General features: G+C 42.0%; 1 protein-coding gene across 1 annotated transcript; it reads right to left on the bottom strand.

The window, feature by feature from the left end:
* Positions 1-3796: 3796 nt before the first annotated feature.
* On the bottom strand, positions 3797-5184 carry LOC147881481 (shikimate O-hydroxycinnamoyltransferase-like). Its single transcript, XM_087402400.1, has 2 exons — positions 4876-5184; positions 3797-4702 (listed from the first exon to the last, which is right to left on the bottom strand). Exons 1-2 carry the CDS (start codon positions 5182-5184, stop codon positions 3797-3799), a joined length of 1215 nt encoding a protein of 404 aa, XP_087258526.1.
* Between the last annotated feature and the right edge of the window lie 9270 nt (positions 5185-14454).

The following is a 14454-nucleotide window of genomic DNA, read 5'->3' as shown; positions in this document are numbered from 1 at the left end:
GATGTGAAGCTCTCAAATGAGGATTCATCACCACTGGTGGACGAAGCGAAGTACAGAAGGCTTGTGGGTAGTTTGATTTACTTGTGCAACATGAGGCCGGACATCAGCTTTGCGACTGGTATACTAAGCAGGTTTTCCAATAAGCCCTGGGAGAACCATTGGAGGGCAGGGATGCAGGTGCTAAAATACATCAAAGGCACACTTGATTATGGCATCATCTATACCAAGGGCAACATCTTGACCGGATTCTGTGACTCAGATTGGGCAGGAGACGTGGACAGCAGGAGATCAGTGATAGGTTATTATTTCTCACTTGGATCTGGAGCTCTGTCATGGGTCAGCAAGAAGCAACCTACAGTTGCTCTTTCTTCTATCGAAGCTAAGTACAAATTAGCACGTTTTGCCTCTTGTGAGGCAGTGTGGTTGAGGAGGACTTTAGGGGACATGGGTGCAATGCAGAACAAGCCTACACAGTTATCATGTGACAATCAGAGTTGCATGGCAATTGCCAAGAACCCAATGTACCACGCTCGCACAAAACACATTGAGATTCAATATCAATTTGTACACAAGCTCATCATGGATGGAGAGGTCGACTTGGTGTACTGTCTAACTACAGAGAATGTTGCGGACATCTTCACGAAGGCTCTTGGAAGAGACTTGCTGGAGAGGCATCTTCATCGACTTGGCATTGGGCCGAAAAAGTAAGTACTTGCTTGTGGACATTGAGGGGGGGTGTTAGATATCAATGCTCCACTCTCGTGTAACTATGTGGAACCAACTAATTCTACTTATAAGCCCCCCATATGAGTAGAAGGCATTTGAGTAGCTTGGTTATCCGGTAGGTCTTGGTTTGGACACCAAATGGGGGCCATGTCTGGGCTGATGGCTGGACGGCTTCAGATAGAGTTGGCACACTGCCAACTAGGCTACATGCAAGTGCAGGAAGGCATCCCATGACTGATCGCACTGAGGGTAGATGGAGCATTTCCCGGGATAGCCCACTCTCGGGTTGCGAGGCTCGTTTGGAGCCCCAGATGATCCCGGATGGCTCTAGGCCAAACGGAGACCGTAGGTTAGTTGCTCTATTCTATGCCACGATTCTAACATGTGGTTGGTGGCCTATTTCGAGACCAACCTCTAGTCGGCTATTTTGGGCCGACTGGGTCAGCCAATTGGGTCTAACCGACTATGACTGGTGGTTATATAAGAGCAAGCCCATCATCATCACTGGCTACGGTAACCCTGATTCCTTAGCATACAACCTCCATCCTCTATTGTTTCCAGCATGCCATCGAAGCTTCTCACATAGAAGCGCATGGTTGGGAGGCAACGCCATCTATTGTATCAGTTTTATAGTAATCAAAATTTTGATTCTCCATACTATCTGCTTTTCTCTCTTGCATACAAGATCCTGTTATCTGTTGAGCATAGACATTGTATTGTTTTCTTACACAAATAACACACCTGGGAGAGCGTTTTTTGATGGTTGTGGATAACACTAAGGGAAAAATGGTGTATAATGTGTGATCAACCATGCATAGCATATCTGATGGCCACAATACTTTGCATGCACCTCAACCTAGGTGGTATTGAGTTGCTAGCAAAGTTGTGATTCAAAAGATGCTTTTCACTAAGCATTGCTCTAGCACTATCTGCTAAAGTCCCATTCCTCCTTTTAGCTCTTGCATTTTGCTGAGGAGTATCTGTACATGTGAATTGTCTTCAAATACCGTGATTTCTGCAAAAGTTCATGAATGCTTAAGACATGTATTCACCTCCTCTATCTGATCTCATGACCTTGATCTTCCTACTTGTCTGGTTTTCTACCATGGCTTTGAATTCTTGAAATCTAAAAAACAATTCAGATTTCTCTTTTAGAAAGTAGACCCAACAATATCTGCTATAGTCATCAATGAAAGTCAAGTAGTAAAGTGAACCATTGATGCTACAGGTTTGGGCATAACCCCATACATCTATATGTATCAAATCAAGAATACCTCATGCATGAGAGGTACTTCTGCCAAAGTTGGTCTGCTTTTGTTTGCTGAAGCAGCATGCTTCACAAACTTTTCCAAGAAACTGTAGCTTCGGAATCCCAATTGCCATATTCTGATTCCTGAGATCTAACAAGTACTTGAAGTTGACATGACCATATCTCTTGTGCCATTTTGTAGATAGTGGCATCTATTGCAGTTGAGCTAACATAGCATGCTTATCTAGTATTGCAGCTAGCATTTTGTATAAGCGTCCTTCCTTGAAACCTTTTGCCTATTAGTAGCTAACATCTTTCGGATGTCTTTGATAGTGCATTCATCACCGTCGAAGATGACTCTGTAATTGTGTTCCATCATTTGACCTACTGACAAAAGGTTCTTGCTGAGCTTCGGAACATAGGGCACATCTTTCACCAATCCTTTTGTACTAGTGAAATTATTCATAGGGATAACACATGTCTCTTGAACTGGATTCGGTGTATTGTCTGCTGTGTAGATGACATTCTTTTGTCCTTCTCATGGCTTCATTTTTGTGAACCATTCCTGATGATTTGTCATGTGAGATGATGCACCGCTGTCGATATACCAAGGATCCTATTCCACTTGGTCGACTTGATAGCTGAAATTCTCTTTGGGATTGAAATTAGTGTCTAGGTACACTGTATCAGTCTGATGCATTTCCTCATTTGCAAGAAACATATTTCCATGTTTATTTGCAAAATGACTATGACTAGAATGTCCACCACAATGATTTCATTTGCCTCGAAAATTCCCTCGATTACTACTAGATTGATCGCCTCGATCATACTGCTTCTTGCGGCAATCTCTTTCATAGTGTCCAAACTTGTGACAGTTTTTGCACTGGATGTTTGACACGTTGGTGGATGCATTCCCTCGTCCTTGAAATATGCCTCGGTTGGAATGATTTCCTCTTTGCTGATTATGATGCTGCTGAGGATGATGCTGGTGCTGACTTTGATTTTGTTGCTGATGATCACCACTTTTCTGATATGATCTACCTCTGCCTCTACCTCTACTTCTATTTGAAGCTGTGAATGCTTGATCATTGGAATGACCTTTTTGTGCTTGAATAGCTTGAGTCCTGAGTTTTTCACCAAGTAGGATTGACTGAAGTTCTTCTAGTGTCAGAATTTGCCATTGAATGGCAATACTCTGGACTAGATTCTCGTGTCCCTCTCCTAGTCCATTCAAGATGGCTTGAACCATTTCTGCGGGGTCCATAGTCTCTCCTGCTATTGCAAGTTGATTGTTGTAGTCTTTTATGTGGAGTACATAAGCATGACCGGTTTCAGTGCTGTTGCTATTGCAAAAACTCTGGTTGATCTGGTTTCTTAGTGTGAGAGTCCTAGATGTGTTCTTGGACTCGTAGAGAGCTGCAAATATATCCCATGCTTCTTTCGATGTCTTGACTGTGTTGAGCTATCCTAGCATGACATCTTGCACGTTCTGCTTGATTAGATGATAGGCATACTTGTCTTTCTTATCCCATTCTGCTTGAGCTCAGGCAATGGCAAGATCTGCTATAGGTGCAGAAACTGTTTGTGTAACTATAGATCCCGTTGTAGATCCCATTGCTAGTGCTATGACAACAGATGGAGTAGTGTCCCTGATGATGTGGTAGGTGACGTGTCCCTGATGATGTGGCATTGGTGACATGTCCCTAATGATGTGGTAGTGGTGATGTGTCCCTGATGACATGGCAATGGTGATGTGGCATTGATTACATGGACTGCTGATGTGGTTGATGAGCTGGTAGGGTGACATGGCCTGAGGCGCAGCTATGGCAGAATCGCAGGCTTGACGAGGAAAGTATCGAAGGAGGTGTGGATGAGCTGCTGGATGACTTTGGGCTTCAGCTTCATGAACACATCCACACTGCCATCGCCTTCCCTACCAGGAAACAAACACATCTCTCCGTCCCTCATTAGCCTCCCAACCCTCACTGCTTCCGACTTCCCCCACTCGAAATCGACGTCGTATGCTGGAAACCGCGGTGTGCCCGTCACCACTATGCCGTAGTTTCCTCCCACCCTGAATGGCTGAAATGGGTTGTTCCTCACCTCCAGCCACTGCATCATGTCGTGCATCGGTTTGTCACCGACGCGCTTTATCGCCTCGTGTACTCTCGCGGCAGTTGCACCCAAACTCTCTTCCATGAGCTCTCCTACCGTAGCCACCGCTATCGTCGATTGAATTGCATTGCCAAAGTAGGAATCGGGCAATGGTGGCACCATTCTTGCCCTGCAATCTGCTGATAACATAGTATACACTTCCTCTTCTGACCCCAGCATACTCACTTGGATGACGCATTTCCAGCACTGTGTGATGAGCGACTCGAAACTTGTGAAGGAGATGCCAACCCCTTCCTGATTTGCTTTCGCTTTCAACATCTTGATTGTTTCCGTACTGAAATGGAATACTCTTTCTTCAAGCTTCACAAAATGCTTCGCTACCAGGTCCGCCTGCGATCCATTCACATTAGGCAAAAGAAGGAGCCGCCCTCCCTCCTCTGATATATTGTCTACTCTTAGGACCGCTTTTTCGTGACAAGGTGATTTGGAAATGGGCAAGCCTCTCCCACATTCTGCCCAAGATACCATAAAGTGCCAAAATGAGCATCCGTCGGCTATCACGTGATTCTCAGAGACCCCCAGAACTATTCCGCCACCTAGAAACTTTGTAACCTGCAGGATTGGGCCGAACGACTTACTGCAATATAGAACGGCTTGCAACAAATGCATGGACAAAACAGAGTAACGACACCGGCTGGGTATGAAACTCTACTTTCTGGGTGCAATGCCTGGCTGTCTATTCTATAAGGTGTACAATTTAGACATAAGAAGGGTTAAGAAGCAACCTGCACAGCCAAAAGCGGCAGGTTAGGGGAGTCAACGTGCTGCACTTCAAAATATCTTGCCAGGTCAGAGTAAAAAGGCTTCGCTTGAAAGTCTGGTTGTAGATCGCTGAAGGAATTGTTGATAGAAGCCTCAACAAAATCAATCCCACAGTCATTACAGTCCACCCAAATCCTTCCATCTGCAGCTTTTGACAGTCTACCGGCCCATGGAAAGAATTCTACTAGTGCTAGAGACAGGCTTTCTTTCAATTTGCAAAGTAAGGCGGAGTACTCCTCCTCGGCTGTTTCATAGAAAAGCAACCCCACCATGTAAGGGACGTGGCGGACGACAAGGTCGAGGCTGGAGAGGAAGAGGCATTGTAGTGAGGAGGATAGAGCAGGCAGGATGGTGGACGTGTTCAGGATTGTTACTCTGATATTCTCCATGTGAGATTGGGTAGCAAAGTCTGTTATGCTTCGAGCTGGATATATAGCGACAGATGACCAACACATTATGGATATATAGCAACATTATTTGAAGTTTGACCCACACATTATTGCCATCAAATTCTCCAGGATCCGCAGGAGCTTGATCCATGGGAGCTTGAGTCCAGACGCTTTCATGTGGTAGCTACAATGAGTCGTTAGCAAGAACCACATCTTGTCTTAGCTGTAAAACGCGTTCAACACAAGACGATGGTGATATCTCTTCTCTCTATTATTGTAGGACGATTGGGGAAATATGGTTAGTTGGATTGAGTGAGTCATCATTGGATCCAGGGTAGTTTTTTTTTTAAGTTGTAAATATATTAAAAGAGGGGGCCAAAATACCTTATAAAATAACCTACAAAATGGGCAACTCCCCTAGACCTTTGGCTATTTGTTGGGGGAGAAACTCCAGTGGTTTATAATTGGGAGCGCAGTTAATAGCACCATTTGAGTTTTGTCACCTCTCACACTTGAGTTCGCAAACATCATTGCTCTACTTGCATCACTATCCATCATTGAGCTACCTCTTTTGTTAGATCAACATGTGTTTTGATTACATAAAAGACATGGTCTCCAAAGAGACAGAGTCACATTTCGATAGTTTTTGGAGTCAATTTGGATCACAGATCAACCCACATACGTACCAAGGTATAACAACAATCACACTTTGTCTTCCTATCCTCTAAGTGAAGGAGTCAAATTTGGATCATGGATCAAACCCACATACACATCAAGGTATAATAATAGTCACGTTTCGTATTCCTATGCTCTGTTGCTTCCAAATTTGGATTTCGTCTTCCATGCATTTAATTACTCTATGTGTGTTTCTCGATTTGCATGAATTAAATTCAGAGAGTCACACTTAAAGGAAGGTTCAGAGGCCTAAAGATAAATCTAGGGGTATATGGTTTATCTTATCTGAATAGTAGGACCCATGTTGCAAGCTGCATGCGCAAAAGTGCAAAAGAGTATGGACATTTGGGGATTGAACCCTGCTTGTGAACATTCATAAGCTCTAGCCACCACGCCACGCACACGCTTATGTGCATTTTAGGCATATTATAAACATATGTTTAGAAGCGTGTTTATAAACATACGGGGGTGTCTTGGCATTGAAAATGGCAACGTTGGGACCCATCGCATTCATCAGGGACAATCCAAAATCCCCTAAATCTATCATAAGGCCGTTTAGAGCCAGATTGTGCTCAGAGTTGCATTCAAAGTTCAAAGTGAAAGAGGGATTTGTTGTTTTCCTTTCAAGGTAATTTTTTGGATTTATTTATGTCCCTTGCTTGTGGTGATGGAAGAGTTTCAGGCAGATAGAGAGAGGGAGAGGCATAGGGGACTACGGAGATCGACTTGGAGGCAGCAAAACGAGAATCTCAAGGGTAGAGGTGACAGATATAGCGAGAGACCAAGAGGGAGAGAGAGAAAGATCATAGAGAGAGAGAGAGAGAGAGAGAAAGAGCGAGAGAGAGAGAGAGAGAGAGAGAGAGAGAGAGAGAGAGAGAGAGAGAGAGATACACCCCAATCCATTGCTTGTGCTCCATGGCTATTGACACATTGTGCACTTTCATCTTGCTCGATGCTGAGATCCAACACTCCCACATGCTTCATCATCAGACCTTCCAGAGATCATTGTGCATATAGAGCACCCACAAGTCAGTTAGTCATCAGTCCCCTCCCTTTCATGGCTACCAACATGCTTTGGTGATCTATTGTCTCCTACTCTTTGTGTATGAGTGGTAGTAACAAATTGCACGATTCCCATTCTTGTCTAAAATCAGTTGATTGCTTGCGATATTGTGCTTATATTCGATCATTTTTGATGTGCATGTGGTTTGCATTTGATTCCCATCCACTTGAATTTGAATCATTTATTAATGTAATACATTTGAAGCTCTTATGCGATTAGGACATACAATAAGATATTTGATTTTGTAATTCATTTTCATGTACTTTTGCGTTACTTATGTGGTCACCAATTGCATGGGGTAAGGGACTAGCTCTAGATCCCATCAATCAAAATCCAGACGTTATTTTTTAGTCCCAAGAAGTTGGAATAGAAATTAAAGCAATATAGAATTCATTTAAGATAGAAAGCTTTGTTGGGAATCATAATTGTATCCTCTATTGTTCCTGAGAGCCTTTATGTGTGAGTCGTAGTAACAAATTGCACAATTCCCATTCCTATTGGCTTGTACTCTTTATGTGTGAGTGGTAGTAATGAATTGCACAATTCCCATTCTTGTCTAATATCACTTGATTGCTTGCAATATTGTGCTTATATTCTATCAGTTTCAATAAGCATGTGCTTTGCATCTCGGGGGGGTCACTCATCATATGTAACCCTATCACATGAGTTCAACAGAAGGATTTTTTTTATTTCTAAAATTTACAAAAATAAATATACATAAGGGACTATTTAAAATAGTTTTGGAAAAAATTTATAGATTTGTATAGAAAAGGGATACATTTTATTCATGAAAAGGGATACATTTTATCTAACTAACAGAATTATGGATTGACCACGATCGATTAAATTATATGAATAAAAATGGCAAACTCTGACAAATTGTCACATTTTGAAACCCACATTAACATTTTTTAAAGACATTAAACTTTGGCAATCATAGTGCTTTTATTCAACAACATGACTTCATTTCCTAAATGGGTCGCATTGCCACATCCTCGTTTACATTGAAACTATGTAGTTTTGTTAAAATTGCTCCCATGGAAGGTCGCTCCTTTGGATCAATCTTGCAAAGCACGTTCTCACAATCAACCAAGAGCTTGATTGCAATGTTTTCCTTCATGGAGTTGTCACTAAGAGCATCTACAGCATCTATGAGAAAGTTGGCAATTAGCCAAAATAGCCATCCAACGGGAAAGCACTCTAACTCCAATGCCCATGCGACCTTCGAATTTGCTCGGGTAGTAGTACTGGCATATAATTCTAGTGCTAACCATGGAAATGCCCTAGAAGGAGCAAGAGCCGAGTCTTCTAGATATCGACTTTCAATCCAATGGAGGCTTCTTCCCTAATCAATAATCCCCACTTGAACAGACATGTCATCCGTCATGAAGTCCAACATGTAGTTGGTTGCTTGTAGATCAAATGTGCATATCTTTGTTTGTGAACTACTTTCAAACCATTGGCAATAGCAGCACAAATGGGCAATGCATGACAACAAAATAACCTTGCTCGTAGCCTGGTGAGTGGAGATTTTCGGTCCAAATTGAGGTTCTTCTTTGGGATGTGTGATCTTAACCCATTGCACATATGTCTCACATCGCTGTGGGAGACACATCATCATATCATGCACACTTCCACCATTAAAAAAGGGAGTGACAACCCATAATTCTTGGGTGTGTGAGTACCCCAATACTTGACAGACATCTCTATGGATAACTGTCATCGCTAGCTCATTCTTTAGTGCCAGATGAGCATGGGCATCATCTCTATTACTCCTCTTGCAAGCATACCACTCTATTGGCCTAAGAACTAGGACACCCACAATTTGCATCTTAAATACCTGCCCTTCTCCTCCCTTTCCCACCGGTTCAACACTTACAATGGAAAGTGTATTGTGTGGGAGCACATGTCAGCAAATGCAGTACATAGTTCTTTGTGCTATCCCTTCAACTTGGCCTAGATCGACATTTGACTCTAGACCACTAGCCATCTTAGTCACATGGACAAGGGCACTAGCCATTGCCTTTCTGACAAACCCTTTCTCCTTCTAGTTTTTTCTAAATTTAGATATCTGTGATGCCTTCCATTCAGTTGTCCAGAGTGCAAGCTTCACCTCTCTATTGTCTAGAAAGGCTACATTGCTCACCTTCTCGTATAATCCCCATTGTCCTATTGGATCTCCAAACACTTGAGGGATAAATTGATCAAGTATCACATATTTTCACCTCCAACCATGTCATTCGTGACCGTGGGCCAGCTCGCGTAAAGAAGGTTTAAGTATTCGGATATCATTTGATTGCATAAAAATTTTAAGCTTGCAAGGGCTTGGACTTCTTCGTCACTCAATCCCATCAAGTGCTTGATCGTTGTCTTATGGGCAAGCATCTGAATCTCAGTCTTTAACTGCTCTTGCATTGCCATCAGAGATGGGCATGTAGATAGTGTAGTGATCTAGTGCATGCAACAATTGTTTTGTAAGCGCTCAAACTTCAAAATAAAGAACATTCAAAATACACATGCAAAATAAAGAACATTAAAAATACACAATGCAGGTGTAAACTAAATTTCACTCAAAAGCAACATGCAACATCATGAACGTTTCTTGCAGCATAATCTACTACTATAGCAATCACTATGCAATCTTCTACTATTATAGAGTGAATTCTATAAAGTCACTGTCAAGTGTGAATCTATCAACTAGTGGAGGTAAGAACAGAAAGCATATAACAACATCACATAACCAAGATGATCTAGATCAGCTTTGCGAATCACACATCTGGTTGGGAAGAGTTTTATCAAGAGGAATCAGTAGTCGGCAAAAGCAAGCCATCATCCAAATAAAACTCAGCTCTACTGACACCTATGTACATAAATGATATATAAGAGGATCGAAGCAGGGGGAACCGACTAGTAGATGCGAGTTGGCTTTGATCTTTACTATTATAAACATCTGAATATGATCAGCCGAAGCGAATCATCTTCTAGCTTGACTGAGACATAAACAAACATCTCTTCCTCTCTCTCTTTTACTCTCCCTCTCTCTCTTTTACTCTCCCTCTCTGTTTTTCTCTCTCCCTTTTACTCTCCTCTCTTTCCTTTCTCTCTTTTACTCTCCCTCCCTCTCTTTCCTCTCTCTCTCTCTCTCTCTCTCTCTCTCTCTCTCTCTCTCTCTTTCAATCCCTCTCTTTCCCTCTCTCAAATAGCCTACTGACAGTCAGCCAGGCAAGGTGAATCCGATCGGCTGAGGCAGGTGATCACTTGGCCCGACTGATCAACTCTAAAAGCTCTAGAATCTCACTGAAAGGTAGAAAGCGGGAGCTATGATGGGAAAGCGATAGGTTTAGTAGGGCGGTAGTGGCAGGAGCAGAGTACTTTTATAGGATTTGTCACAGACAGCATTGGTAACCTTCTTGTACTGCACGTTATCTCAATGTACAAGATTTCTTATCCTTCCCAATCGGATGATCTAGGCTATCACATGTGTCAATTGGACATGTACCACACGGTACAGGAAGGTTACTGGTGGTGTTTACTAGTGCCCTAATAAATACCACCGGTATAGATGAGGGACTGTGGGGGCAATTGGTACTGCTTGGTATGGCTAGCTACCGCACAATGTTCTCGTAATGGTATCGTGTGGTAAGGGCATTTACCATGCGGAGGTCTTTCGATCAACAACTGGTGTAAAGAACCATATCCCTACCAAGGCGGTACATAGCCTATTGATCCTACTTCTAATAATCTATGTCTTTGGACCATGTCTTTGGTTTCATAAGCGATGATCCTATAACTTATAGGAAGGGGGATGAACTTATGAAGTAATCACTAATACACACGGGCCCTATTTCCACACTTAAGCACCGACATTTAGCGTGGGCGAGATGCTAATCATCCAATAAGCAAAGCGAGTTTAGTCAAGTGTCTCTATATAGCGATGTTTATATAGAGTCACTATATAGCGACACTTACTAGACTTATAGATGGTTGTTATATAGTGACACTGAGATAGTTTCCTATAGCAATGTTTTACAAAGAGTGTTTTTTCCCATACCGACCTTTAAAGATAGTTTTTTCCAATGACAAATTTTTTTTCCTTTTCATACATGTTTGATTCTTTGAAAGAATAAAAGTACAAGAGCATGTACATCAAGTTTGAAGCTTATATATTCATGTCCAAGTTTGAGATGAAATAAATCAATGAAGAGCATTTACATCAATGGCTTCACAATTCTACGTGCCAAACAAATCTATCTCCAACTCTATACCAAGTTGATCTCTTATATCATCATCATACTCTGGCATATCGTACATTCACCTAAGACTTGATCATCTTCTTCAATAAAGTGTGGTGATTCTGGATGATTGTCATCTTCTTTCTCAATATCATGATCTCCATCTTTCTCTAGTATGATGCCATTATGCGCATCTTCGTCTTGGCTCATATTGTGATCTTCATCTTCTTCACTAGATCCATTTGGATCAATTGGATCCGGCATTGGTAGTGGCATCTCCATATCCACATGTCTATCTTCAAAAATTTGCTTACTTCATGGTGCAACTTGGATCACATACCACCATCTTGGATTAGAATGATCCGGATGAAAAACCACCTATATTGAAGATGGGTGCCGAATTCCATCAATTATATATATCAAATTATGCTTAATTACATGTATCAATGGATCTTTAAAAATGAAAGTTTTGATTAATTAAATCATTAGTATGCACCTGTTCACAATGCTCGGGAAGAACAAAAGTATTACTTTCATCGGTCCAAAGTTTGGTGGAGTCTATTGTAAAGAAACTGCTACTGTCTTTCCTCATTATCACATGGGGACTGTTGTAAATAGTTCTAAACCATTTTACATCAAGAATGAAAATACTAAATCATCTGAAATCAATTTCATAGATTTCGTGTATGGTCCCACAATAATCCAACTACGAGGAGAGAAGATTGGTATCCAAAGCACTTGCTCAGCTATCTTGTGTAAAATTAGCCATGACTCCACAATCATACGTGACTCTCTTTAAATCAATGCGTTCCATGCAAAAATGTCGTCCATATGACCATAATGCATTGTACTTTTTGTACTGCAAAAGAGCATCATTAAAACAATGAGGATGCATCTAGTTTATAGTGTATATTGCCACAAATAAATTACTTAATTACATCAAGAGGTAAACTTACATGCATCATATATCCAAATGATAACTCTCGCTCGTGCTCGTTTATTATCTCTCCATCGTGTTTGCCTTTACGTAGAGCCAGTTGTAGCCAATCAAGTGACATGTGAGTGGGGACAAGGGAGAGATCCCATGGATATGGTTGCAATCGCTTGTACATTACTATGAATCTCTTCCTTGCAACTATTCTTTCTGCTTCGATAGGCTTCATATCTCTCAATCCACTTCTGCATCTCCTTGCTATTGAGTATACAAAACTTATTGAATTTCTCCATTTGCTCCTCACTCATCTTTCTTTCAATCCCTTTTCCTTGGGGAACCTCACCAATGATGCGATCATCTTGCACAAGCCATCCCTCTGCCATGCTTGCTTCCAGTCTTGCTCTTTGCCTTACAAATCCCTTCAAAGTTTTCATAAACCGCTCGAGAAAAAACATCCACCGGCTATGAACAGTGACTGCAATGGCAACCTCATCAACTATGCACACAAGCAAGTGCACTTGAGTTGTCATAATGCTCGAGGGAAAGTGCTTCTCAAGCAAGCATACGGCTTTGATGGAGTCCACCCTAGCATTCTCAATGCTCGATATGGAGATCTCTTTTTGAGATATCCACCTATTTCACATGCCTATGTAAGATATATTCATAATCAGTCTACAGATTATTCAACTTAAATTAAAGAAAATGCAATCAACACGATTTGATAGTAAGCATACCTTACAATACCATTGATCTTGAATATAGCATTTCTAACATCCTCTTGTAAGCACCCTTTCACTATAATTGGGAGGATGAACTATCAAAGCAACAAAGAAATGCCAATAATATAACATTATCATAATTACAGTAACACATCATGATTATCGGTACACTAATCTTACAGCTAAGAATACGTGTAAAACCTTGTGCCAATCATGGGACTTAAGTGCTAAGCTTATTGTCCTTTGAAAATGCTCCTTTCAAGCAATGCATGTACCCTGTGGGTGTTTAAAAAGAGGCAATGTCCACCTGAACTGCTACCTCCTCTCTCTTGGAGAGGATTCATCTTGCTTTTGGGAGGACAACTTTTCCCAAAGCATGCACTTGGGGCCATTAACAAGACATCCTATTCATAGCGTGCAAGTCTTCTCACACTCCTCTTGAGTCTTTGGAACCAACCAAGTGTGCCCAAATAGTAGCCCCCACATTCTTGAAGATATGCATGGGATCCAAGAGATGATTGATTTGTAACTGACCCCAATAAGGAAGCTCATGAAAGATGGATAGCCTCTTCATACCAGGAGGAGGTTCCTCTCCATTCACCCTCCAAGCCTGAATGTAGTCACTTGCCATCAAATATGGTGGTGGTGGATCAAGCTGACCTCCACGCACGAGATGGTCCAACAAAAGGTATCGAGCATGACCTTCATAAACATTTTTCCTCATATGTTTGAAGTATCGTCGTGCAAGCGATTTCAAACCTGGTCCACAAATAGGACAAGCATGGTACCCACTTCTAACAAGTCTTGCATGCGTGCATGAATGTGTTAGTATAAGACATGCATGCGAAAGAGAGTCATAAAAGCATAATCCTATATTATACATGTAAAGACACAACCACGTACCTACGCACCCTCCATATCCTAGGTAGTCATGCATGGTCCACATCAAGATTCGCCTAACCAAGGAGGTAGCAAGCTAAGGGTGTCCACTTTCGGACCACTTGCGGGGGAGTGTGACACCTCCTCGAGTGAAAATACAAAGGTTTTGCTTCGGTGTGAAATATCTCGATCAAGGTATCATCTCCAATGAAATTGGCACACGAGGATAACCAAACCAAGCCAATACCTCGATCGAGGTCTTCCATTTTCATCCACCGAACGAGCCTATACCTCAATCGAGGTATCGTGGCAAGACACCTATACCTCGATCGAGGTATCGTGGCAAGTCTAGATACCTCGATCGAGGTATCATGGATAAATGACATGGGTCTTGTCAAATACCACGATCGAGGTATGTGGCATCCGACATGGCAGGTGACATACCTCGATCGAGGTACCGTGGCAAGTCCACATACCTCGATCGTGGTATGCTCGACCGATGACTTGGCCACATGTCAATACCACGATCGAGGTATGTGGCATCTGACATGGCAGCTGACATACCTCGATTGTGGTATGGTCGATCGATGACATGGTATCTGACATACCACGATCGAGGTATGTGGCATACGACATGTGCTCTACTAGTAG

This window comes from Dipteris shenzhenensis, chromosome 31, assembly GCF_047967505.1.
Source record: "Dipteris shenzhenensis isolate YYH24624 ecotype China chromosome 31, Dip_SZ_1.0, whole genome shotgun sequence".
NCBI lineage: Eukaryota > Viridiplantae > Streptophyta > Polypodiopsida > Gleicheniales > Dipteridaceae > Dipteris > Dipteris shenzhenensis.
The sequence above is the reverse complement of the archived record's forward strand: the minus strand, read 5'-3'. Positions and strand labels throughout refer to the sequence as shown.